At 40.0% G+C, this 27,224-nt stretch overlaps 1 protein-coding gene across 7 annotated transcripts in view; it reads left to right on the top strand.

The window, feature by feature from the left end:
• Nucleotides 1-27,224, top strand: part of DPF3 (double PHD fingers 3) — a gene marked incomplete at its 5' end in the record, with an annotated part of 154,597 nt that overhangs the window by 95,710 nt on the left and 31,663 nt on the right. For 2 of the 7 annotated variants that reach the window (XR_014590339.1, XM_083863046.1), the window contains 5 exons: nucleotides 3,498-3,593; nucleotides 4,633-4,671; nucleotides 8,282-8,360; nucleotides 8,671-8,712; nucleotides 17,838-17,975. Coding sequence is in view for 6 of the 7 variants with exons in the window: in XM_083863046.1 (XP_083719172.1) it covers nucleotides 3,498-3,593; nucleotides 4,633-4,671; nucleotides 8,282-8,360; nucleotides 8,671-8,712; nucleotides 17,838-17,975 (394 nt within the window). The remainder of the gene's footprint in view (nucleotides 1-3,497; nucleotides 3,594-4,632; nucleotides 4,672-8,281; nucleotides 8,361-8,670; nucleotides 8,713-17,837; nucleotides 17,976-27,224) is intronic. The other 5 variants (XM_083863045.1, XM_083863047.1, XM_083863049.1 and 2 more) reach the window with 3 other exon arrangements.

Raw genomic sequence — 27,224 nt, 5'->3', positions numbered from 1 at the left:
AAAGTGAGTTTCATGGATTTCAATTTAGATTCACATCTGCTGTAGACTAAAACATGTCATTGCCTTGCCTGTTTTGTTTGTTTTAATAGTAGGTAGCCTTCTGGAGGTATACAAGAAAAACAACTTTAAAAATTGTAATCTTAAATATCTCAGTTATTATTAGTGATGCAGTATGAGAACTATTGCCTCTTCACATGCATTAAAGTTTGAAAATTGTCAAGATTCCATATCATCCTTCAACAATTAAACACAATTGTAGGTCTGTTATAGAAGGAATTCAGGTAATATAAAGGGTTCTTGTATAAGTCCATGTCACTTTTAAAACATCTTAAATCTCCCACAGCAGCACATCTTTGGTGATGCTAAAACACCACTGTACCATGAGTCTTTTTTAGGGATTTTTAGAGACAGTTATTAGCAATGTGTCAAACTTGGTAATTCTGGGTGAGATACAAAATGTTGCGTCTGTACCTAAAAGTAGTCAAAATTTGAGGGGTCAAATGAAACAGAAAAACATAGGCATCAAATCTGTATTAGCTGGAGTTCACTCTTACTGCTCTATTTGTTAGAAATTTTACACAGGTAAGGGCAGCACAATCGGGTCTCCCATTGCCAGTTGCACCGGTAAAAGAGCACCGTCAAAGAGGAAGCATGCCATGCTCATGGATTAGGGAAAAGCTTGGCAGGAGCCCTGCTCTGTGTTTGCTTCTTCAGTACTATATCTGGGTCTATTATGCTGAGACTCTTACTAAAAGTCTGTTTTTACCTGCTTCCAGGGGCGCAAGAAGTCATGGTACAGCATTCTTATGAAATTGACAAGTGCCTTTGAACGTTGCTGTGTGATCTGAGCTCCCAAATTGTCCCCAGCAGCAGTTTGAGGAAAGAGACCTCAGAGATAGTGGAACTGACATAAATCCAGGCATTGCAGAGCAGGGAGGGGGTGCAAAAAAATAGAACAGATTTTCAGCTAAACTGCTGTAGCTGTGACCTGTCACCTGGAAGCTAGTTTCATCAGAACAGATGCAAAAAAGCATGTCCTGCTCCTTTATTTTATGCAAGCACAGCTTATTTGGATTCAGTCTGTAGAACAATGATTGCCAAAGCCTTCACTAGTAGGCAGCTTTCGGTGTGTACTTTGGCACCTGGCAGCTAGACTGAACCAGATCAAAATCACAACCAGTGCCTTTATCGGTATGACAAATAAGAGAATGCAAATCTCTCTTTTGTTCCTTTGCATACTTGTCTGTGCTGTAACTCTAAAGGTCCCAGCCTCAATGGTGGTGAGAGTGAGCAGGTGGGATAGCCATAATTGTAATTCCCACCTCAGTCCCAGCCACTTGCCACCCTCCCAAATCCACAGTATTAGTCAGGAGAAGATGACTTGGTGCTTGGCTGCACCAAAGTACATAGGGCTGGGAAACTGTTTTAGAAAGACATAATAGGAAAAGTTACTCTGCTAAAACGTATAAAGGTTCCCTTTGCTAAATAGATGCAGCCTATTGGAACCTGCCGTACAGTTGGTATGTAACAGGATTGACAATTTTGCCCTTCAGTAAATTGGTATTGAATGTGTGTCTTCATTGTTTGATGGAGAAGACTTAGAGCAGCCTTCTGAACATGCATCAGGAAGGTTATGCCCCTTCTATCAAGGATTAAACTAATTACTCCAGCAATGTCACCAAATTCACACTTGGTTACATATTATCTCTTTCCTAAACTGATGCTTAAATTCTGAAGCAATAAAGTGTTTTTTAATATTTCTCTTAACTCTTGTGTAGTATTATTGTTGTAAATTAGCTTATTTCCCTCCTGCATACCATATGTTTGCCCCTGTTTTGTTGAGGCTTTTTTTAGATTCTTTAAGATATGAAGCAATGTAAAATACAAACTCATATCAGTAAGTTTGCTTATTTTCTTACACACATTCTTACATTTTTTACAGTCTCCTCTTGAACAACATTTTTCAAGCACTTCAGTCCTAAGATTAAGTCAATTCATGTATACAGTTGTATGAATTTTGAAGAAACATTTTATGTATCCAGAACTGGAACCTGCTTAGCTTTAACACGCTCTAATATTTAGTACCTCCAGTGTTATGTGAAATTGTATTTCATGATGGCTGGAGCTCATTACTAGCCTCCTGATAATCAAAAATAGAAGAAGCAAAAATTAGATGAAGACATGATCCTTGTCATGTGCTACAACTTGTTTGTAATACACTGACCAGTATTAGTCTTAGAAATTTAGCTGATAAAATAAGAATAAACTTTTGTAACTGGTCTTCTAAATACAGACTTTTCGAAATGTGAAATTTCTGTTGTATTCTTTCCCACAAATTCAGAATTTGGTGCTTGAGGTATGTGGAAAGGAGAGAAAGAAACTAATTTCCTCCTCTCTGCTAGTTCTCAAATAGCTTTTAGGTAGAAATTGGAGAGAACAACAAATACAGTAAGACTGAAAAACATTCCTATGAGTTTAATGTCCCTATTGGAATCTGCATTGTGGCTGTAATTTAAATGAATGTTGGCATGGCAAAGGTAAGTTAGTGATTCTAGTTTAGTCCCTTGCAAAATGCCACAGCACCATAAATGACAGGAGTGGCTGGGGCCAATCTCTGTATTTCTAGCAGACATGCCAAGGGTTGAGGGAATTTCAATGGCACTTCTTCTCACATTAGTGTTGTGATGTTTTGTCTGGCCTTTTTCCATGTGATGTCTGACTTGTGCATGTTTTCATGCAGGACAGCCAGCCTGTGTTTGGTTCTGTAGAGATTATATTTCAAAAGATTAAAAGATTGAAATTGTCTGGACCAGGCATCTCACAGTTACGTGAGCTGATGAAGTATTGTTCCTAATAAATAATTAGTTGAACAAATTATTGCTGTTGGTGCAATAATTGAGATGAGACCTATAATTCCTCAGCATTTTCATGCAACAAACTTCCTGCTTCCAGATTAGAGTTGTACCTGTGGTGCAAGCCCTGAAAAACATGGCTTTCTAGATTCATTCTGGAATATATGGAGGAATTTTCTCTATTTTTGCTAAAGAAAGAAGATTTTGAGCTACCAAGGAGAAAAACCACTGTTTTTGTATTCCTAAAGTGCACTCTCAGCATTAGAAGAAAACAAAACAATTTAAATTGCAACAAATGAAAATAAAAAACCCAGGCAAACAAATTCCCAGACAGGGCCTGCAGTTATGCATACTAATATTTATGTTGTCTTGGAATATTGATGCTCAGTGATGCCAGTATTTCTTAGGAACCTTTTTATCATGGTTGACTGATATCAGTAGTATTTTTTAGTAGGAATTCCCTGGAGATCTTATGGTGGAAAAGAGAGCAAATTTTGCTTTGCTAGAGAGAAGAAGGAGTACTGGAATCTGATTTGGCTTTATATCAACTGTAATAACCCACAGTCACTGTGATAAAGAGCAGTAGTTGGTTTTATGTGTCCTCTTTTTTTCTTCTAACCATTCCTGTTTATTGTTCAACCACAGAGGGTTTTAGAAAATGATGAAAATGCAGATGAAGTGAATGAGGAAGAAGACTTGGAAGAAGATATTCCAAAACGAAAGAACAGGCCTAGAGGACGGGTAAGTGGAGAGTTTATTGGAATGGAAAGGAAGAAAGCAAGCCTCTGTTTTCTAGTGTATATTTCTTAAGTGTATTATGTATGCAAAGTATTTATCCATGAATATATGATAGTGATAACGCTATAGGTAATTTTCAGTTATATGTAATAGATTTTTAATATTTTTTCAGTTTATTTTTTGTGAATTGATGTGAAAGAAAAGGACTATTTTGAGAGTAAAACTTTTGGGGAAATTTATTTTAGTGTTTTATTTACAATTGTAATGTGTTTACATGTAATAACTATGATGACATCCTGCTATTACAATGCTCCTTAAAAAAATGTTTACTAATTACAGAAAATCAGGAGATTCAGTCATAACAGCCAAAAAAAGTATTAATAAAAGTAACTTGAACTGTGTTAATAAGTTTTGCAGCTTTCTCCAGGGTAGCATTTTGTGTCTGACGCTGGCTCTCTTGAGCCCATGGCAAATCTTCCATTTGCTTAAAAAGGGCAATATTTTATCCTTGGGGGACTCTGTGTCCCTTCTCTTACCTAAGATGTCTTCACAATTCATCAAAGTACCAGTTAAGTAACGAGGCCAACATTTTAAACTTGGAATCAACATTTTCAATTGTGGGCCCGTAAGCTAGGCATCTGAATAAACGTGAGCACGAGTCTCAGAAGTTTTGAGCATTTTCATCTCTCTTTGGCTCCAGTGGATGCTGCAGGGGCACGGGAGCTCTAGAAGTGCCTTTTGATGTGTTTATAGAAGTCAAGCAAGAAGGGCCACATTTTAGGCCAAATGAGCAGAATATAATAGCTTCTGAATAAGAGACATGAAACCACATTGAATACTTGCAATGTACTTATGCATCAGACCCTCTCTTTTGGTTTCTTCTTTGGTTGTTGTGTTGTTTCAGTTTTCTGCTCCTCTTTATTTTGGAGCTTAAGTCTTTTAATATAAGATCAAAGCACTTTAATAATTGGATAAGTATATATTTCACCTTCCTTATTCTCAAAATCACCTGAACCAGTTTCTTTCTTTCTTTCTTTCTTAGCCAAAGACCCCCACCTGGAAAAAAATTTTCCAGAAAAATGTAAGTTTCAGAAGATTTGTATGAACCAGTAACCAAAACCAGGAGATAGAATCAATACATGCACATAGGCTTGACTGTAGCAATCAACTAATATTCCAGGCTAACAACTCTTTTCATATAAATTGCTCTTATGTAAATTGCACAATGCTGGTTAGTGTGAGTGAAAGGGAGTGAATAGCTAAAAGAGATATTGCTCAAGAGAAGGGAATTCAGTGTTTTCATACATCCCAGACCTATACAAACAAAGTCCTGAAGTTAGTGTTACGTGCAAGATTTTGCTTCCCTGTTCAGGAAAATGTTACAGAATTTTTTCTCTGTTACTGTAAGGAAATGAGTTGGAGGGTATTAGATATCGCCTTTATTTTGCAGTGTACATTTATGTTTTATTTTCTGCCCTAGAACTTGTCTCCTATTAAGTCCAGGAGAGCAGGATTGCTTGCTTTTTTCTTGCAACTAACTCCTGCTCTGCTAGTGCCCTGGCTTCTTTCAGTGCAAAAAAGAGAAGTCTGAATAAAGCCAAAATACTTCAAGAAATTTTTAGTTTTGTTTGATGGCATCAATAACCAAAGCAAAACGTAGTAGAAATTAGGATTTCAAAATTAGGGCTATGGAACTATCTGTTGAAAAACTAGTAAGCCTGAATTGCATCTGGTCACAAGTGCTTTGCCAGTTTTCTGAAGGCAGCCATTTTCTAGCCTGACCCAGTATAGGAAATTGAGGCTAAGGATTTAAAATTAGGGACATGAAACAAAATTAGGGTGACATGAAACCTGGGCAGCTCTTTGTTGTTGGGAAGGACATGGTTAGGTATTTTTAGAGGGCAGAAAAGGGGAAGGACAGGCATAGGAAACAAGATCCCTTGGAGTGTGACCTTTGTGTATTCAGAGGAGTAAGAAGGACTAACAGCATAAATGCAGGATTAATGCAATGGAATTACTGCTCTGGACTTTCCAAATTGCACATGCCCCTTCCTTTCCCTACAGCATGATTTTATTTTTAATCCTGGACTCTCCATCTGTCCTTTTGGCTACTCTTTCTGGCCGCTTCAGGGCTGCTTCAAGGCTGCTGGGCCATGGTCCCAGGCCTTACACGTCAAGTCTTGCAGTCTCTGCTGCATCCTGTCAGGAGAATAAAGGCAACTGTGGATGACTGAATCCAACGGCCTGGAGCACAGACAGCAAGCATGGGGCATTCAGTTTAGTGCCTCTGGGGGAGCTGCTTGGTTTCCTTTCCTCTCAAGGCTAGCCCTGAAATCACAGGGGCATGGGGAGGACACTGAAGGCTGAAGAGTAGATTAATAGAAGGAGATTTTTAGTGTCTTTGCTGGACAGGGACAATGTGGTAGGAGCTGGGCAGGGTAGTTTGTTTGGAGATATGAGATGTACACAACTGCACCTGTACAGATTGTCTGCTCATCAGCTGGACATCCTGTGGGACCATTTCAAAGGCACCAAGCACATTTAGGAACCCAAGTCCCATTGAAAGTAACTGACTTGAAAAATCTCCCCCTCTGTGTTCATTGCATGAATAAGTGTATCTGACATGTGGTCATGCCATGAATGCTGTGCCCCTGCATTTCTGTAGAGAACAGTTTGAAAGGAAACAGCTGGCTGTAAGACTAGCAAAATTCTGAGCATCAAACCTTAAATTAGTGTCATACTCTGAAATGTACCTATGTAAAAATAGTACCTTCTTATTCAACAGGTATGTTCCCAGTGTGTGAATAGAGTCAGAGCTACTGACTAGTGACAAATATAAGACTTTCCATCTTTTTCATAGCCCTGAAAAGCCAGTGCAGCTGGTAAGATAGGGAAATTAGATCCTTATCTGGGTACAAGCAGAAATATTTATAAGGGCCAATCACTTGCCTATGTGAAGACTCCTTGATGAGTTGAGAGTTGTGGAGGAGCTGCCATGGACTGAAATTCAGCTTGCAGCACATTTAGCAGTAGTGAGGGAAGAAAAGAACTACCCTGGGATTGATTTCATTGCCCAGAGGGGGTTTAAAGAACTGGCAGTCAGAGAGAAAATAGTGCAGACTAGTAAGATGATTTTGTGTGATATGGTCAGTAAAGAAGCTTCCACCAAACAATTGTTGCTGAGGCCATTTCTAGGGTGAAACTGCTTTTCAGTTCACCCTTACAAATCTTGCTCTGCACATGTGTGCTGGACTGCACAGAGGTCTTTGAGAAGGCAGAGTTATCCTTGTCATACATAATAGTATTTACCCCATCCAGATAGCTGCAAATCCATGTCTTTCCTTTGGGACTGTGCTAAGAGTTAGACCTGAGCAATCCCAGGGAAATAACATGTGAAGTTTTTATAAATCCTTGTTTTGACAGACTTTGTCAGGCCAGTGTAAAACTATTCCTTATTACTTCTCTATAGATATCCAATGGAACACAATTCTAATAGTGCTAGTTCTGTTCCAAGCTCATAGAAGAGGGATGGAGTTTCCATGGCCTCTTTATGGCTGAGTGCGAATATTCTCAGGATTTTTACACCTTCTTCAGCTTTACCTAACAAAGCTTTGTCCCTTTCTTACTTTAACATGCAAAGTCTTGCAGGATTTGAGTCAGGTGGCCTTGTCTGGAGTGAGAAGTATGAACAGTTTAATAAGAGGAGCAGCAGAAGCAATTCTCTGATTTTTTCCCAGGAATAGAGTATCTAGGAGAATTAATAAATGACTATTTAGCCATCCACCTGTGATCACTTCCTCAAACAAAGATTAATTCTAAAGTTATTGTCATTTACAGACTGTACATTAGTGAACATGAAAGAGTTGAAGGCCTTGGCTTAGTTCCCAGTTCCACATCACAATTCCAGCATTGGACAGATATGAGCTGCTCCCTTGGCATCTCAGTTGAGAAGGGTCAGGATCAAGTAGTTTTGATATTGAATTCCACTTTCACTCTGGAGCTCAAGACAGAGCAGTCTGTGCTGTGGAGAAACAAAGTTTTTCAGTTTCTATAGCTGTCAGTTTGATCCATTTTAGAAACACGGAACTGCAGAAACACCTTTCTGGGTAATTTCTGTTATTGCAGGTAGCCACATTATCTAATCTTTTCCACTAACTGACCAAAGCTCCATTTTATAATTAGCCATGGTACCTTTGTCCCAGAAGGCCATTTCAAAACATTGCTTTTCGGCTAGAAAACAAAACATAACACAAACAATGCCCCTTTGAAAACACTGAAGGAAATAATTTGACCTCTCTTTTATTTGGAGCCTGTTTTCTGGCTGATTTAATGTTTGTATATATCCTTCAATACCTGTTCATCTATTCATTCATTCATATTCAGTTCAGCAAGGTATTTGAACATCTTCAGAAATGAATGTGTGACGATACTCGACTGAATATGTGCTGGCAGTGACCTACTGCTATGGATGAACAGCTTGAGCTCTCTGTGGAGTGGATCTCCATTGCATTACAAAGTCCATTAATATAGTGCACATTTTAGGAGATGAAGGGTCAAGACCACTTTGAGAAACCTGTATGGAAGCTGAGGATTTGTTTAGTTTATACTGCACATCTTTCATAGGAGGGTGTGGGGCACAAGGAGACCTGAGAGATGACAGGATAATGCTAACTTTCCTCTTGTCCTTGCAGGCTCGGGGATCTGGAGGTGGCAGGAGACGGAATGATGCTGCCTCCCAGGATGATCATGACAAACCCTATGTTTGTGACAGTAAGTAGTAACAAGACAGCTTATTCTGCTTCCAGCCTGGTCCTACCAGCTCAGTGCACTCAGGGCTTCATATATTACAGCAAAATATTCTGCTGCTCTCTGACTTGCATGTTTGCCACCTGCTGCTGATGCTCTTGGTGTTTTTGCATGAAGGAAATAAAATTAAGTTCTCGGCAAGACTCCACTTTCCTTTGCCCTTTAATAAATCATCTCTTATATTTTCTTTCTCTTTCTCTTTTTCTGGCTTCTCTGCCTTTTGCCTTCTTTTCCCCCATGTAAGTTTCACCCTCTATTTCTTTCTCTGTTTCAGATAGTTACAAACAAAAGCATAACTCAAAAATCTCCGACAAAGGTACTTCACCCTTGTTGTGTCTCTTGATATATTTGGTGATTCTCTTCCCTTCAGTCCTTTTAAAATCTCACTGGGCTAAATTCTGAAGGTCTTATCCCTCACCAGAAAGCAGTCTTGTGGCATCATCAAAAGCTGAGGCCTTCTAAGAAACAAATAACATCTCAAACGCTTTGTTTTGATACATATGCCCTTTGAATACAGCCCTGCTGTTTGGCATCTTGCAGTTGGACCACAGGTGAAGCGCAAGGCATTGTCTGAATAGAAAAATTAGAGTCCGGCATCAACACTGAAGGAGGGTACCAGTATCCTAGTATGAGTGAGGAGTCCAATATTTGTTACAAAATGGTTTGGGGATTTTTTTACAGTCTAGTCCTTTATGCCTTCCTTCTTCTTTTGATATTCTTTTTTGCTTTACGATGTCACTTCTGTGAAGGGCACTTATCTTACTCACATATTTTTGAGGCATCTCATCTTCAGGCTTACTCTAGAGTGTACATACAATTGTAATTTGTGCTGCCAGGTGCTTTTTAGCATATAAGACAATAGCCTAAAAAAGAAGTAGAAGAATAGCAGATCTTCACTTCTGTGATCCAAAACAGGCAGTTTTGAGAACAACTAGAACCCCTTTTTCTATTATTTGCCTTTTTTGCAACATTACCGACCTTAAAAGAATAACCCTTGCTATGTCAATCTATGCGTGTATTTTCTGCTGATTTTTAAAAACATGAGGAAATAAGGAGCATGCATGGTGAATAAGAACTATCTGATGAAATTATATTCTTGTATGGTGAGACCAGATGACTGTACCTGCCTGGATATAGAAAGAATTGCATATGAATGGGACATGACACATGATAAAAACATGGTCGAGGAGGAAGAGCCCTTTAAGTTATGAAGAGTCAGAAGACTTATGCTGTGGTTAAATAGCAGTCCTAGTGCATTGGAAGAACTAAAATGTGTCTTCTAAGACTTCTATGAGAGCCCAAGATGTATCTTGCTGAAATCCACAGGTTTCCTTTGCTGATGCATATCTTTCTTTATTTCTTTACTGGAACATCCTTCTAAATCCAAGGACGCTTGTCAGTGATAGTCATTTTGAACATAATGACTCTTTATTGTCTGATCTTGCATTGCTTTTGGATTTTACCAAGAACTCACAACATGCATGGTAGTGATATGCACAGAGTAGATTAAACATTGAAGATATCAAAGCAATCAGCAGAAATCTGGCCTGAAGTCAAGACTCTCATACATTGTCGTATTGATGGAATTTTGCCTTGGCTTACATTTTGGAGCATAAATTTCATTTTTGGTTTCAGAAATATAAACTTTCCTATTTCATTTGGCTGACACCTTTCACTTTTAGGAAACTTACAGTTACAGGTGAGTCATAACGAGTTTTGGACTCCAGACTTGGCACACTGACTTCTCCTTTTCCATTATAGGTAGCTGATAAAAGGGTTATATGACAGCAAAACTCTTTTACCCGAGTTTAGAGCAGAAGGGAAGAACTGTCCCAGTTGTAATGTCATCATCCTGAAGTACATCCTTCCCTTGTTAAATTTCTATACAAACTTGAGATACAATTAATTATGAGTAATTGGCTTATTATCCTGCTTGGGTGGATTTCTTGGATCAATTTTTTTCTTTGAAATTATTAGATTAATATTTTTATAGATAAAAATTTAGTTGTGGTAGGTTAGAAATTGGTTTGCAGTACTCCTTGTGCAGATGTTTTGGGCAGATAGGTTTGTTTTACATGGAAACAGGCAGGTGAAACACAGTGTATGTATTTCCTGTTTGGGAAAGCATTATTCCCTCAATCACATTATTGGTATAAATAATTAGCTTAATGGGCCAACAGTTTGCTTTTTCTGTAGTTTATTTAATTTGCCTCCAGATTTCTTTTTCTGCAAGTATTCCGATATTTGAGTTTTGAAAATGACCACAGAGAAGAAAGCATAAACACAGCTAAATCAAATTAATTTTCTTATAAAACTGCATGGGCACAAAAAATGATTTGTAGTAAAAAACTATTTGCTCTTTTATCATATTTACACATTCATATTCATGGACGAAACAAGAATATATCAACAGATTTCATCAGTTTAAAAAGAATAGGAAAAAAAATAGGCTCTGTGTCAGTAAGATGATGCAAGGGTGATGCCCAGCTGGCACTGCCCATTTTGTTGGAAAATAGCAATGTTATCTCTGAAAAGACCGGCCTGTTTCTGTAAGAGGCATTCAGATGTACACCAGTATCAAACTCAGTCCCAATGTTAAAACTGACTGAAAACATGCAATTTCTAGATGGTATGGTTTTCAAAGCTCAAAGTATTTTGTCCTCCTGTGTTTTTAAGAAGAGATGGTTGGATGCCTGTTTTTTGAATGAAATTTTCTGAAATACTTCAACTGGTTTTATGGAGTGTATACTGTAGTAGAAGTTCAGAATCAAATGTTTGACCAAAGCATCAATAACATTGGTAGGAAAATAATGAAATGCATTGTTTCATCACTTCACCCAGTTGAAAACTTGGTGGTCAGATTTTTCAACCAGTTTTACTGGGTAGTGCCATGCCTTGAGCTCCCTTGAGATCCCTTCGATAACAACAGTGGCAGGGAAGCCTGATGGGAGATGGGTACAGACTGCAAATGGTAACGTAGCCAAATGGCTCAGCAGCTATATGAGAGCAGTCCCAAATGTAGCTTTGAGCACCTGGCTAGGAGAAGCAGCAAGGGCCTCAAAGAAGAGTGGAAAGTAAGGCTTGAAAAGCAAAGCAAAGCCTGTGGTGTCAAGCAAGTGGAAGGTAAACCACCATCACGGTTCATGACAAATGGGGCATGTGATTGTTAAAGGAGGAACAGAGTGAATGAACAAATGAATACCTACATGTTTAATAAGAATTGATGTCATGTCACTGTCAAATATTCAACTGGGGAACCATTATTTCTACCGAGCATTCTTCTTAAAAATCCTTCTACTACTTTAAGAGTGTTTATTATATATTGCTTACTACTTTTTTAAAAGAGCAACCTGCTCTGAAGCTTTATCTAGAAACTTGTATTCTGGTTTAAAAGTTGCAATCAGTTGTAGCAGTTGAGTTCCATGACTCCAAATGTCTACTTCCTTTAGCCAGAGAAGTTAGTCTGTGCTGAATCTCTGTAAGTTATTAACTTTCCTGCTGCCCCTCGTCACTTTTATGCTTTCGTTCTTCTCAAGTTCCCATGGAGACATGGGACTATGTACATCCACCTTTGTTTTCTGTTCTTTTATCTATGGATGATTTCCCTTGCCCACCTCTAAAACCCTTTTACCAATATGTCCTTGTCTCCTTTTAGTTTTATTCCCATGTAAACTCCTATTTTAGCATAGCAACTTGTATTTGTATCATATCCTTTTTTTTATAGTCCCTCTGAGACTGAACTGTAGATTCAGATCCTTTCCTTGTGCAAAATGAGCATTGACTGAAACCTTCCTAGGATCTCTGATGGATCAGTGACTAATGCAACATTGTATGTACCCAGAGACACTGATCTTGTAGTATTTTGTGGAAGCTGATTCTTTCATCAAGGACTTAATTTTACTCTCTCTCTAGTTATTTAACCTACATTTTCTCTGCTGAAGTCCAAGACCAGCAGTCCTTGCACTGTTCTCAAGGGATAATGCCTTCTGTGTCTGTAAACACATACTGGGACTTCTTAGAGCTGTGTTTTCTTCAGCTCTTTTACTAAGCTTGTTTCTTTCATTTGGAAAAACTCCAAAGGGCATTTTTAAAGAAGTAGTGGCCAGAACAAAGTTAAATGTGATGTTCTGAGGATAGAAGCATTTCTGAAGATGAGTGGTTGATAGATTTACATACACTTAAAATTACTTTTAGAAACTGGATTTATGCAACTTGCTCTGTTATGTATCCATAAGAGGCACAGGGATGGCTGACCTAACAGGTTATTTAGTAATCATCTCCTGGTATTATCCTTCCTGGTGAATCCCTAAGTAGATAAACAGTAAGACCTAGAATAAGATGCTTGTTCCGATGAACTCAACAAACAACTCTCCCATCATAGCTACTAATCTTGGTATCCACTGACTACATGATTGGTAGAAAAGACAAGATTAGATAGGTAAGGACATTTAATATATATTTTTTTAAATACTGAATAACAGGTGTGGAATAGAGCACATGGTAAGAGGGGAACAGAGTTGACTCTGGCAGTTGAACATTTTCTACTCATGTAGGGTAGTTGTTTAATCCTTTGCTCTGGCTAGCAACCCATTTATTGAAACGTGCACAGGTGTATTGTTGAGCTGTGCATGTTTTGCACTGGAGTTCAAAGCTACTGTGACCTTAATACAGCAGATAGATTTTGGGACTTGTCCTCTGGGGGCACTGAAACAAGGACTATTTATCTCCCTATTCTTCCTGCAGAAAATTCCCTGTGGAATGGGTTACTAAATTGCTGCTCTCATACTACAGGTGTACAGTGTGACAGTATTGAACAAAGAGGGACAAATGTAATGTCTTTCTATCAGTGGAAGTCAAAATGCACTGTTAATGTTTGAGATCTCTAGATGTGCCAGAATCTGTACAAAACTGTAACAGGGGAGGATATATTACCAAACCAGTGTAAAACAAGGACAAGTTTCGGGTTTTTTTGAGTGGAGTGAATAGTAGGACAGGAAGATAACTTTGAGGAATGACTGCCTGCCAGAAGTTAACTCAAGATTTAGTATTTGACATGGCACAGCTGAGAAGAAAGAACAGAAGGCAACAGAGAAAAGCAAAGAAAGACAATGAGGGGGACAAAATTCAGTGACCAAAAAAAAAAAAAAAAAAAAAGGCGGCACATATTCCTCCAGTTTCCTGTTTCCACTAAAAACATGGATTGTTTCCTTCTGTCTCATACTGGTGACAGATTGTGCAAAATGTATGTGGAGAGCTGGCTGGAACACAACTCACAGGCTGCCAAGGACCAAATGTGTAACTATTTCAAAATGACAGCAATGCAGCCATTAGATATTTGATGAAGAAGTCTTTTAAGTCATAGGTTTCAAAACCTCTTTTTAATAGGGGAAGTATTTTATATTCATTTTACTCATTGAGAAATATAAACAGAGTGAGAATTTGCTTATCCAAAGAATTGCAGGGTGCTACAGCCTAGAACTTAGAGGAGAGCTCCGTTTTATGAAACACTCAATGCTTGCGATTATACTGTTTTCCTCCCTGTAATGCAGTTGTGTAACATCTTAATATCAATCTTCAAATTTCAAGGAAAGTAAGGGTCATCATAGGAGACTGTCTGGTAGCCTCATAAAAAAAAATCTCCCTTTTCCCCATTTGTGACATTTGGTCTGCACTGCTGTATTGCTGCTTACTTACCCAGCTTGTTCCTAAGGCAGCATTCACGTCAGGTCATAGCAAAAATATACCCTTTGAATGCAGGAGGAATTGGAGTGGGTTGCATTCTACAAACTCCCACTGTTGTTATTGAGCTTGGCTACCTAATTAAAGATCAAGTCAACTTCCCAGTGTTGAGATTCAGAGTGAAATCTACCACATGCAAGGATGATGACCCTTTCCAGCAAGGAAAATTGAAGATAAAAAAGTCAAAGCTGCTGAAAGGAAGGCAACTGGACAAAGTTTATGAAAAGCACACTCTCACTTGCTATATGTGAGCTGCATAGTGTTAAAAACTAATCAACAGCATGCATTTCAGACTGGGAGAACCAGTTCTCACTATGCTTTTGTCAGCTCTAAAAATGAGAAAGATGTGGTGTAAGCACTGGTGTGGATGCTGGAACTCATAGATTCCAGTCCTGGTAATGAAAAAAGATCACTGTGTGGGAAACTCAGCCTCTCTGTGGTTCTCTTTTTTCAGAACTGAAATGAGAATAGTATTTCCCACTCAGGAATGTGGAGGAAGATTAATTAATGTTTGAAAAGCCAGTCTGCAGTGGGAAGAGTTATATAAGAGCTAAGTGTTTATTAATGATCACCCTTTTATAGAAACTACTTCTTAGCACAGTGATATGGTGGATTAATAAAATGTGCTCTTACCTGGAAAATAAGAGATTAGGGTGAATTCAGGAAGATTCAATCTGTTGGAGAAACCATGAAGTTCTGACTTAGCTTTCATTCTACCAAAGTCTCACTGAAGCCAGTGGTTCTTTTGCCTGACTAATATCATGACCTTTTTCCCCCTGCAAAAGTCTAATTTGTTTGAGGAACATGAAATCTCTGCAGTTTCAATTCATGGCAGTGCTCTGGACTCTTTTCATGACATAAAATGAATTTGAAAAATGGCAAGATCTAGACACCAAGAACAAAGGCTGCTGGAACTGCAAATCTTTGGTCTTACAAAGGATCTGCTAGGACAATGTAAACCAAACTCATTTGCCTCAGTTGTGGTAATAAATCCTCCATATCAGTTTCTCATAAGGTGTGTCTGAGACTGCTGTCATCCTTGAAGGCCACCTTGAAGTCCTTCCAATGAAAAGGACTCAGCTGGAGAATTACTACTGCCTCAACTTATATAAATACTTGCCTTTTCCTGATGAGCTGATACTTTTTTGATGAAGAAGGACAAGTCTGCAGACCCATCTGATTTCCTATGCCATCCTTAAGTCCCTAGCTAAAATCCCTGCAGGATCCTGTAAGGAATGGAGTTGGGACTTGCTGTAGGGGATGCAAGTTTCCTTATGTGCATTGATCACCTGATAGTGTTCTGGAAATAACTGCACAGAAATCTTTGAGCAGTATTAGTAATTCATAGCAATAGAATTATTTTTTAAACATTCTTCAAATGCATCAAAGTAAGTGGGATAGAGTAGGATACTTGATGAGCTGATCCAGCTCATCTAGCAGATGGTCAATCTGCTAGAAATGTAAATCACTTTCTTCATTCTCAGAAATGCTACAACATTTATGTAATTAGAGGAGGTTACCATTCTGAAAGAATTTAAGCAGTGAGCTCTCTCTGGGTTGATGATTACTTAAGTGTTATGCTTTCCCACTCTTCAAAATATGGGGAAAGTCATACAGAACTGTGGATATCTTATTGTTTTGACTCTTGTTCAGCATCTGTTCCACTGCTTGTCCTTTGCCCTGCAGGACCACAGAGAAGGAGAAGTAGTTTCCCTCTCCAGAATGCACTGGAAGAAAACAAGGATGGTACTAGAAGAAGGGAGACTGAACTGATGTTTTGTGGACAACATGCATCTAACAGTCTAGTTCTTCAAAATGTCTTGCAATGGAGTTAGGTTTACATAGGAAAAATGAAGGCAGATGCTTCAAAGAATGGATGTGCATATCTATGTTAGTAGATTAATCTACTAATTAGTATATTACTAGATTAGTATTTTATTTCTCCCAATATTCCCTCTTCCCTCCTGTAGGAGGAAGTCTCATTTCTAAATCGAGGCCATTCAAAGACTTAAAAAATCTGGGACTGAAGACAGGACATATTGCGCTTCAAAGAAACTTCTATCTTGTTATGATGACTCTGTAATCATCACAATGACTCTATGATCTTTGCACAATGAAGAAAACTGAGATAAAAATATATAATATTCCAGATCACTCATACATATCATGAGCTTGTTTGACATATTTCTAATAAAGAAAAGCATTTTCCTTGCGAGAGTTTGTAAGTCAGTTAGAAGAGATTAAGAATGAAATATATTATTGTAATAGGCTTTTATTTACAATTTTCTATAATCTGTTAAAAAAGGTGGAACATCAGTTGGTGTTTTCTGAGAAGTAGCAGAAAGGTATAAAATTTTAAGCTTTATTTATATGTAAATGAATAAATGGGATGAGGTGGTGTTTTATTTTTTTAATATATTTTTATTTTTAATTCTTTTAAAAAAATTATTTGTGGACATTCCCAGACTCAGGTGTCTGAAGAATGGGAAGTAAGTACCTATATGTGTTGCAGGATACATACTGGGGACAGCTTAAGTTTTTAGGAGTGGATGGTCACTTACCCCTTGGAGATCCTTTTCAGGGGGTTTTATAAACAGGATTCTGTTCTCTCTTCTGGTACCATTTCCTTTGGCCTTCTAAGCAAGCTTTGCAGGACAGACTGCTGGAGATGAAATTTATTCCTGTGTGGAATCCTTGAGGTTAATTAAGGTAATAAAGTGACTGAAAATGTCTCTGGAAGTAAAAAATTGCAAGAAGGGCACTAAACTTTTTGTCTTTGTTTTCTGATCTTTTAAAATGGAAATATTTGTATTTGGTAGATGAAATAGCTGTATAAAAGAAAATGAACATTCAGAGAATTCTTTGAAGATGAAAAGTGATAAATTTTTGAGACAATAACATGGATTAAAACTTTATAGAAAATCAACTAATATGTAATGAATCTTATAATGTTGCCTGCCCTTGCTGTAAGCTCTCTGTGAAAGTGTAGACCTTTCATCACCCTGAGTTGTTTGATTCTGTCTTTAATATTTGTTGACTTAATCCTAAAATAAATGAAAGTTCAGAAGCAGGATTCTTTGTCACACATTATATTGTTTATTGGGATGCTGAATATGAAGTTTACCTGGGCAAATAAGTATCATTACCACATTTTTTTTAGCAAGAAACTGTGGATGATTTCCATCTCCTTGTCTTAACTGGTAATCTGTGAATAAAGTTATTTATTAACATTTAAAGAAAGTATTTTAAAAAATCCCAGCTGCTTCCTTTTTTCAGAGATCAGTAATGAAGAAAATAATGTCCTTTCTTCTCAGTCTTGTTCCCATTGCTGTGCTTTGTGCAGCGTCACTGCTGGAACTGGCATTTCATTTAATTTTATGTTCAGTCTTGTTAGTAATCTTAGAAGAGAGGATTAGGGCTCTGTGGTCTGCAGGGAATGAATGTGCATTTGCCTAGGCCTGTGGGAAGAACTACTAGCAGCATGGTGGGAAGAAGGCTTGTTTTAGGACCTGCAGCTTACAGGGCTGCCCTCTGTAACCTTTCACCAGTGCTGGCTGGAAGGGTTTTCAGCAGGCACATAGAGTGCGTGGTGCTGCTCTCAGGGGAAAAGGGAGCATTATTTGAGAGGATACTGCTGTGGTTGTAGATCACACTGATGTTTCCATTCTCTCTTTCCCTCCCTCATATCTTCTTTCCATCCAGTCTGTGGGAAGCGTTACAAGAACAGGCCTGGGCTGAGCTACCACTATGCTCACACCCACCTCGCCAGTGAAGAGGGTGATGAAGCCCGCGAGCAGGAGACCCGCTCTTCCCCTGTCCACCGAAATGAAAACCACAAACGTGAGTAGGATTTTCTCTTTGCCTTTGAGATCCTTTTCAGGGGTGTTGCCTCCACTCTGTCTTTGCCTTGGGGAGGCTGGTGTTATTGCCTGGCTCAGTTGTGAGTGATTGGGACCTGGATGCTTGCAGCTAATCAGCCACAGCTCACACGGGTGCTGGCTCAGCTAGTCAGAAATTCATTTCAAACCCAGCATTATCTCTGCAGCAAGTCACTTTTCCATTACTTCTCCTGTGGGGAGGAGGTGGCAAGGAGAGGGGGGAAAAGAAGAGATGCCCAAGCTGCCCATCATCAAGTAGCCTCCCAGTGGCTTTTAGTAAGGATGTCAAAGAACTAGACATCCAGTAGTTTCTGGGGGCTGCCTTTGTTTCGCCTTTAAATAAGAGATATTTGTCAATGTCTCAGTTTTTCAGTATGAAAATAACAGCACCTTTCTCCCTTATACCTTCACCTGCTGCACAAACAGCTTACCTTCAACTTTGCCCAAAGTTGCTTCTTAGTTACAGTTTGGCAAAAGCTATGAAAACACATCAGTACTGATCTGCAAGGAGGAGAGCTGGAACATGAAGGGAGAATGTGTCTCAATTTCCCACACTGGTACAATGCTGAAAGAAATCTAGGTAGTCCGAATTTTTATGTAATGAATCACATATGCTCAGTGTGAGCATAAGGTCCATTGCTGTATTTGACTGTCCCTTCTGTGCTCCTTAGGCACAGAACAGGAGGTCAAGGAGACTGTGTTCTATTACTGATTTTTGCAAGTCTCTAATCCTCTGCTTCTCAGTTTTCCAGAGTGCAATATTATGTGGCATTTGCTGTGACCTTGGGATTTGTATAAATAGCTTTGTTTGCTTTCAAAAAGTTCTTTTGGATCAGCGTGTGATCTGTGTTATTTTAGTGCGAAGTAATAAAGCAATAAAATGCTTATGAGGAAAAATATGCAGGAAACCCCTTTCTAATACCTTAAGAACTTCAAGAAATATGGAAGTAGGAAAACATTTTCTTTCTAAGCAGTATAATTGACACTTGTCCCCAGGGAGGTGTGGGAGGGGGTTTCCTTCCTCCAAAGCATCTGCTACTAGCCACTGTCTGAGCTTGAAGGACTGTTTAGTGTGATCCCATTTGGCAAGCTCTATGTTTCTGTCACTTTTATGCTCTACCTTTTAGTTATTCACATGTTCTGTCGATTCACAGCAAAAGTAATTTTGACTCCTCCAGCTGTTGATAAACTTGAGCTGTCAATGCACTAAGAGTGACTGCTTGGGCAGGCAGGGGAATGTCAGTGTTCAGCCAGTAGCTTTTGTTTATTTAGCATTTGCATCAGCTTTGGGGCTTTTTGTTGGTTGGTTGATTTTTTTCTTGTGCCTGCAGTGGTCAGTAGTAGTTGCATACCTGGGAGGAATATTGCAAATCTATATTGAATTAATATTGATAATGATCTTGCAATAGATGCCCAAAAAACCAAGGGTAGTGTCCTGTGCCCTGAAGTCAGCTTGACATAGGTTCCAAGGGGTCTCAGTCCTTGTGTATCTGGTGCTTAGGGAATGATAGAAGTTAGCAAGAAGAGCTAGAAAAGCTATGGTAAGCTTAGGAGCAGCTGGCTTTGGCCCATGATAAAAATGGTGCATTCTACACTGTGGGAAAGAGAGCTTCTTTGGCTTGTGTTCCCCCAGAGCAAGTGACAAAGGGAAGCTGCTGATGCACAGATCCACAAACAGGCAGAAATTTAGAACCATTGGGGTAAACCTCTCTGATGCCCAGATTCCAGAGTGGAAAGAATAACCAGCCAGGAGCCAGTGAGGTATAGGCAACAGCCATGCAAATGTGCAGATCAGCCTTGGGGAAAGTCACAGATGCTGGAAGGTAACTGTCCCAAATGGATGAGCTGTCACAGTGGCTGTTTGTTCCTTTTTTGCCTGTTTATTTGTTTACAGCCTTGAGCTCAGATCTTGCATCTTTGCTCTTCCACTTGGTGATATTTAATTTATGCTGCCATTTATCTTCCATGTGAATGCTAATTGTCCACATTGCTAATGTGCAGTCATTAAATGGTCCCTTTGTACAGAGGGGTGGTGGGGGACCCAGAGCATCAGATCCTTCCTCTCCCCTAAGAACTGCTAGGCATGTGTTATGAATTAGATTTGACAGGCCTGCAGTATCATAGGTCTCAAGCTTCAAAAGTCCTCTCTGCATGGGCTTGGGGGGTGGGGTAGGTGGGAGGGAGGGAAGGCAGGGGGATGTTAATCCAAACAGCTAATCCCCCACCCACTGAGCAGGAGCATCAGAGATATGGTGTAGAGTAGGATCTGGTTATTTGCTGAGGAGTGTGTCAGAAATATGAGCAGCCTGATTTAGAAAAGGCAAGGCAAATCAAACCAGCCATTGGGAGTTTGTTGTGCCGTGGGAGGCAAGCACCAGGTCAAAGTTTAGGCGGGCAGCTGCAGCGTGAGCTTCCTTCCTTTGTACCCACGTCTCCTCTACAGCTTCCACTCCTTGTAGAACCTGCAGTAACAGCAGCCCTGGTGATGCAGGAGGGAGCAAGGCTTCTGCAGGATTCAACTATTGATGCTCTAATGGGTGCCAGATCAAGACCTGAAAGCCTCTTGTTTTTCTGCATATTCAGTCCCCTCTATTTCATGCACAGTCCAATTTGAGTAGGTCAGAATATTATCTAGAGATTGGAAAAGAGATGTAGATAGGACGAACCTACATGAAACAGAGAATCATTGAATAGGTGTGCATCAAAGAACCGGGACTGGCCCAAGTCCCTCATCTCACCTCCTTGGCACATCTCACTGTCCTTGCCTGTGTAGAAGGTTTGTCTGTTTACATCTCTTTACATCTCTCCCTTCTTCTGTCCTGTTTTCTCACGTAAAGATTACCTGTTGCAACATGAAAGATAGTTCAACAGTCAACCCCCTAGCCTGTGTTCTGTTTGAGCTTTAGTGGCTTGCTTTGTTTGCTTCATCTAGCCCTTTGACACAAATAAATAGCCCTTCCTCAGTGTCTAGTCTTGCCTCTGCCTATGCATACATTTATTTCTTACCTACTCTCTGATTTTTTTACCTGAGTATTGAACTGTGAAAAGGAAATTATAGAAAACCTTTTAAAAAGTCAACTTCCCCTTTCCTAAACGCCACTGGAAAAATAAATGCTCCCACACCATTTTAAGACTTTTTCTCTGCTGGCTTTTCCTCTACATGTTGGCACCGAGACCGTGAGATTTGTGAGCCCAGAGTGCATCCAAGTCTGCCACAAAACACCGGCTGTTTTATTCCATCTCTCTCCATGGGTACAGGCCAGCTCTGGAGGCAGCTGGTGCTCACAAATTTTGAGACACTTCTGATTTAGGAATGACATTAGACTTCTATCTATTGAAATGTTTCTGTGAATGAGTATAAATAAAATGCTCTTTCTTAATTCCTGGGAGAATAGGACAGTGGGTCTACATGGTGAAAAACTTCCTCTCCTTTAAAGGACAAGAATTTTCAGTGGCATTTTGCAGTGTGAAATGCTGATTGCAGGCTGCTGTGCAGAAACAGCAACTGAACAGGATCTTATGCCCACAAGCACTTTGGCCAATGACAATCCTAAATGAATTACATTGTGCCAAGTGCAGATTGATCCATTGTGCAATACATGTAGTTAAGGAGGATGCATTCCTGTGCCCTCCTGACCCTCTGCTAGCTTAAGCATCTGTCCTGTAAAACCACCTGTGTACATTATTTCATGGCATCAGCCTGTTGTGCCCAGTTCCATCACAGATTTTATTATGTGGATAAATCTGTACTGGAGAGACCAGCCAAAGTTGTTTGTGTACTTTAAGCATAATTGGATACCCAGTCTCCAGAGATAAAAAATTAATGTGCTAACCTCAGTGTGCCTCCAAGCTGTCCTCCAGCTCCCCCACACAGTCATCTTTGAAACATTTTTATTTCCATCCAGGCAGGGGGCTGGCCATGAATAAATGACGAGAGTCAGCCCCTCAGTTGGAGACGAGCTGTTTGTTCCTCTCCACAAGCAGCATCAATTTGAAAAGCTACATCAGGCCTACTTTTTCCCTGCCTCAGTGCTGATCCTTGCTGGGGCCATGGTGGGAGCTACTTCTGAATGCAAGGATGCATCAATGCCCACCTTGCAACAAGACACCCTGCAGCAGGTGTTTTTCAGTGAAAACATGTACATTATTGAGTTGACTGCTTAGTTGTTTAATGTGTTCGGGACTTTTCTCTTTTCAGAGTTTGTTTTCATAAGGAAAAACACTCAAAATGCTAAAAGAAACAATAGTGATTGGAGAGTTTGAATTATGTAAAGATTTCCCTTAAATCCTGTTTGCAACTGTAAATTACTGAGACTTTTGCGCATGTATTTTGCCATGCTGAGTTAAAAAAATAGATCAGTTGTTTAGAGTTATGGCATAGTGGAAAATCCCAAACTCATCTTCTGTGTAGAGGGAGAGCTAATCTGCAACCCACTTTTTTGTTTGTTTTGATTGGAGTCATGGGGTGGTTGTTTTGTTAGTTTGGTGTTTCTTTTCTCTACTGTCTATACTGGACAGGGACTAAAATGTTGCTATTGATGTGGAACTGTCATTGAAAAGAAGCTTCTCAGTAGTTTATGGGAAAATATTTCCAATCTGACTACTTGGTTTTAGAAAAACCTGTGTTGCTTCAACAGCACATCAGCTCTTGATTTAGGATTGTATAGTTTATGTATTTTTATATATATTTTTTTCTTTTTCTGCTATCTGCCTGCTTTTTCTGCTGTTGGGGAAGATGAATCAGGGAAACCTTATAAATATGATTGCTTAGCAAAAGATTCTGAAAATATGAAACCTATAATCAAAATAGAAATGAAAGCTTACTTTGAGTTGTAGGATACCGAGTCTTAGTTACTATATAACCTAAAAACAATAGCCTGGCCAGCTGAAGGAGAATCCCTTTTGATTGAACAATACCTTTCTGCTGCTAAGGGATCTAAAGGTCAATGGAGCAAAATAGAAAAGTCTAAAGAGTAGTTTTTAGAGTTTAAAACACAGTATGGTAATGCAGTAGTTCTTACAGGCTGTATGTAGATTCTATAGGATTTTGTGTCTTGTATTGGTTGGTCACTGTAAATTAGAATATTCATCAGAAAAGGAAATATAATGTATTGTAACAAAGACCTCTCTCTCTCTCTCGCTCTCCTACCCTTGCTCTCTTACCCCTGCTCTCTTCCCCCTGCACTCTGACCCCTGCCACCTCTCTCTCTGGCTCTCTTGCTCTCACCTCTCTCGCTCCCTTCTCTCTTAGCTCTTACCCTCTTGTTCTTTCTCCCTCTCTCTTTGGGGCTTCCCTTCAGCCAAGGCTGGTGGCTGAAGGCAGGCCCTTTTTACCCACGACCCTTGCAATAAAACCACATGTTCTAGAATATCTCAGGTCAGCAGAGTTCCTTCTCCTTGCCATCCACAGATGCTCCTACATTCTGCCTTTTTTCTCCCTCCTCCATGTAGAATTTGAGCCAAGTAAAATCCAACCACTTTGACTGAATTTGAACTGAATAGGTGCTCTCTGCCTTCTCACACTCCTCCAGTGAGTAATTTCCAGATAAAAGCCTACAAGATGTTGCAGGGACCCAATTCATGGCACTGGCCATTCTCACCTGAATATTGAGGGATGCTGCCAGATAGGGCTGTATATTGGGCAATACAATCCCTTCTTGAGGTGGGATATATTCCCTTAGCTGATGGGAATGATGTGTTTCAGTGGCCAGGCTCCACTAGAGAGGTACCCCTTAAAGTCAGAAAATCTTTATATTAAGGTGTCAGACTCTTTTGTCTGTCTTCCTACTCTGTATCTCCTACTGTTTATCATCATAAAGGCACAAGATAGTTGCAATGTTTTACTCCTAGCAGTGGGCTTTTGGTTGATGCTTTAGATGTTCCTGCAGAAGACTCTGCACAGAAATTCTATGAAATGGCGCCTTAAAGTGGAGGAAAACACTGATTCCCTAAATCTCCTGGATCCAATCAGTTGATGCTACATCTCCTAGCTGTACTTTCCAGCTACCTAGCTCACCTTCCAGCTCTTTCATTAGCTGCTCAACTTAAGGGCCACACTGATTCCTGTAAAAGAGATGATCAAATGATCTTTCTTTCCCCACATTTAGAGGCTTCCTCTGACTTATACAGATGTACCTCCTTCTCCTAGTACTTCTTGTAGTGCTCCTTGGCTGTGCTTCTCTGTGAGCAGGGGCTGTAGGAAAGGCAAACTTATCAGAGTTGCTAAAAGCTGTGCAAAAGCAACAGCTTCTTCTATCCCCACACTACCAGCTAACTTAAAAAAGGAGATAAAATCCAGTTACTAGAGAGACCTGGCAATACTTTGGGTGGGTGGTTTGCGGCACCTCTCAGTAGCATATCCTGCTTCTCTGGCTGCCAGCAAAGGGCATGCCCATCCCGTGCGGGGGAGTACAGTGTGGGGAGCAGCAGCTAGTGGAGGCCATAGGGCTGTGCAGGCTGATTAGCACAACTCTGGGAACAGAGCACCCGCTGTTTCCCAGCGTTACACCCAAGTTCCAAGTGTGTTTGGTAGAAAACAGCCCCACATCAACACAGATGTGCCGCCTCCAGCCTGCTGCAGGGCCCTGTATCAAGTGCCTCAACACTTCCCGGTTTCGGGCCAGCCAATATGCTTATCTCTGGTGCTAACAACAGAGTAAGTGACTGGCCATTTCCTCTCATTCAGTTTGATTTACACTTCTTCCTGGAAAACTGCAAGGAAAAACCCATGCAATGAATTCACGGTGAGGAGTCCCCAGAAATGGCTGTGAGCATCCCTGCTTGGTGCGTACATGTGAGAGAGCGAGAGCCTTGAGTGCACTTCAGCTGTGCATGGCGTGTTCCTCACCACACGAGCAGTTTTGTTCTTTTATCATTCCTTCCCAGGGCACTGCCCAGCCAGCCATCTCCCTCCTCTTCTGTCAAAGAAAGCCACAGTCCAGGCACTGCTTTTCTTTTGCCTTCTCCTTACAGCCATGTTTTCATTTAATCATCACGGTGTAATTTCTCTCGTGGGGCTGCCTGCCCTGCACTGATCCGTTCAGCACGGCAAGCGGAGGGGCCGTGCTGCAATTCCTCACACTGGAGAGCAGAGGCAGGCAGGTGGCAAGGCCAGCGGGGCCCACGGTCACCATGGAGACGGGCCAGGCCTGCCAAGGAGGAGCGCTGGAAGCCGGGGGGGCAAGGACAGGCACATGGAGACACAGTTTGGGATTATCTGTCACAGAGGCCTCCGAAGGGCTTGACGACCGCAGGCGCAGGCACTTGGCTGGTGTTCTCCTGCTCAGGCATTCTCCTGCTCAGGCGGCAGACACTGAACTTGCCCTTTGCCAGGGAGAAAAAGGGAGGAGCTGGAGAGGAAAACTGGCCCCATCTCAGACAAAGAGTCTTGTAAATTAAACAAAAAACCCAACAAAAAAAGCCCAACCAAAAAAAGCAAATCCACCCTTTTTCCTCCATCATGAAGTGCACTGGCTTGACTCAGGCCTACATGCAGGGTCCTGAGGTCTCTATTGTGCTCTGAAGATCCTTGTTGCAAACAGAGTAAATGGCCTGATTCAAAGCCTTTTGAATTGAATTGAAAACCTCTAGTGGGCTTTATTGGTTTTGGATCAAACCCAGAAGAAACAGGTAAGAGCTGGACAAAACGTGCTAGGAAAAAATCCCTTTGTGAATGTGTGTATCTCTGACTGGAGCCAATTCACTGTAACCATTGAAATAAACGACGCACAGCTCCACACCCCATCAGCAAGGCATGCCCTCCCTGCATTCTCCATCGCCTTCCCAGTAACGTGGATATGACAAAAAAAAGCTGCCAAACCTATATGCATATCTTAAATTATGGTTCAGTATTGTGCTGTATTAGCTACAAGCTGAAGAAATACATGTGACAATGATTTGTTGCTCAGGAACAGAAAACCAGTTTTTCTTTTAAGCACCGGTTCCACCTCCCAAGTTTTTGAAGATTGTGATCCAAATCATCAAAATAATTTCACTTAGAAAAATGGATAGATACAAGGTTCTCTTTATTTGGAGGTTTGTCTGTATATACTTGAGTCACATTTTGAAGAAAAACTATTTAAAGTATCTGTATTCTAAGTTTTCTGTTTAAAAAACAGAGACAAGAATTTCTTCTTCTGAGCTTGCCTTCCATCTGAGATATTTTCTACAGTCCTGAGAAGTAGAAAACTTCTGCTTCTAATCTCTAGAAGAAGAAGAGATTTTTATTGAGTCATGTAGTTTCCAGGAGATGATGTAGAAAAGAAAATTCCTTATTTCTTGATGTTATTTCATTATAAGCAGCTTTCTTTTATTATTAAACTAAGACTATGAGGAAGATAACCTACAGGGGTTTTTTTGGTTTCTTGGGAGGGACAAAGGGAAGCTAGAATTCTGTTTAGACCCTCTGTCTTCAAAATCAAGAATGCACAGAAGTTATTTTATATATTTAAACTCAGTAAACTTGTTCAGTTTTCAGATTTTCTCTCCAGAACAAAGTTACTATGTGATATATACTACATAATTTATGTAATTTACTGAACTTACTTTGTGAAAAGACTACTGTGAATGATGCTACCATATTTTAAGTAGTTCTTTATTCTGCTCAGCTTGCTATAACTTGAAATTAACTTGATGAGGCTAAGAAGAGAAAAAAAAGTTTCAGAGTAAGTGCATACCAAATTTATTTGGAAATATTGACTTTATTTTCACTCTGCATCCTGTCTTCACAATAATCACCTTTCAGGTTCAGAGAAGCTATTATTTGAACTGTGCAGATCTTTCTATGTCTCTCTCTAAGAAATTTTTAAAGTTGTAAAGTATTTTTAAAAAAATTACACTCAGTTTTGGGGGAGATGTAGATGACGACAAGGCCTTTGATGAAAGCTGAAAACAACCCTCAGCTGAAATGGCAACTGGCACTGATTTAAGTACACCTCCTATGAGCAAACCTTAGCTCAGGCAATACTCAAAGCTCCTGGGAGCTTTTGGTCTGTTGTTGCAGTTCGCAATGTAGAAGAATATCAGAAGAGTTTTGAGTAAGATAGGGCAAGGCCATGGCTGGTTTTCAAGCTATTGACACCTTGCAGAGTCAACTCTCTGCTAGGGAGTTACATCTCGCTAGTTGAGCTGTTTGGCTCAAACTTGCACCTTCTACTTGTTGATTACCTTATGCAAAATGTGAATACCTAGTTAATTACTATGTCTCAGATGA

Source organism: Zosterops lateralis (assembly GCF_965231275.1).
Source record: "Zosterops lateralis genome assembly, chromosome: 6".
Classification (NCBI taxonomy): domain Eukaryota; kingdom Metazoa; phylum Chordata; class Aves; order Passeriformes; family Zosteropidae; genus Zosterops; species Zosterops lateralis.
Note: the sequence above shows the minus strand (reverse complement) of the source record. Positions and strands in the feature narration are given on the sequence as shown.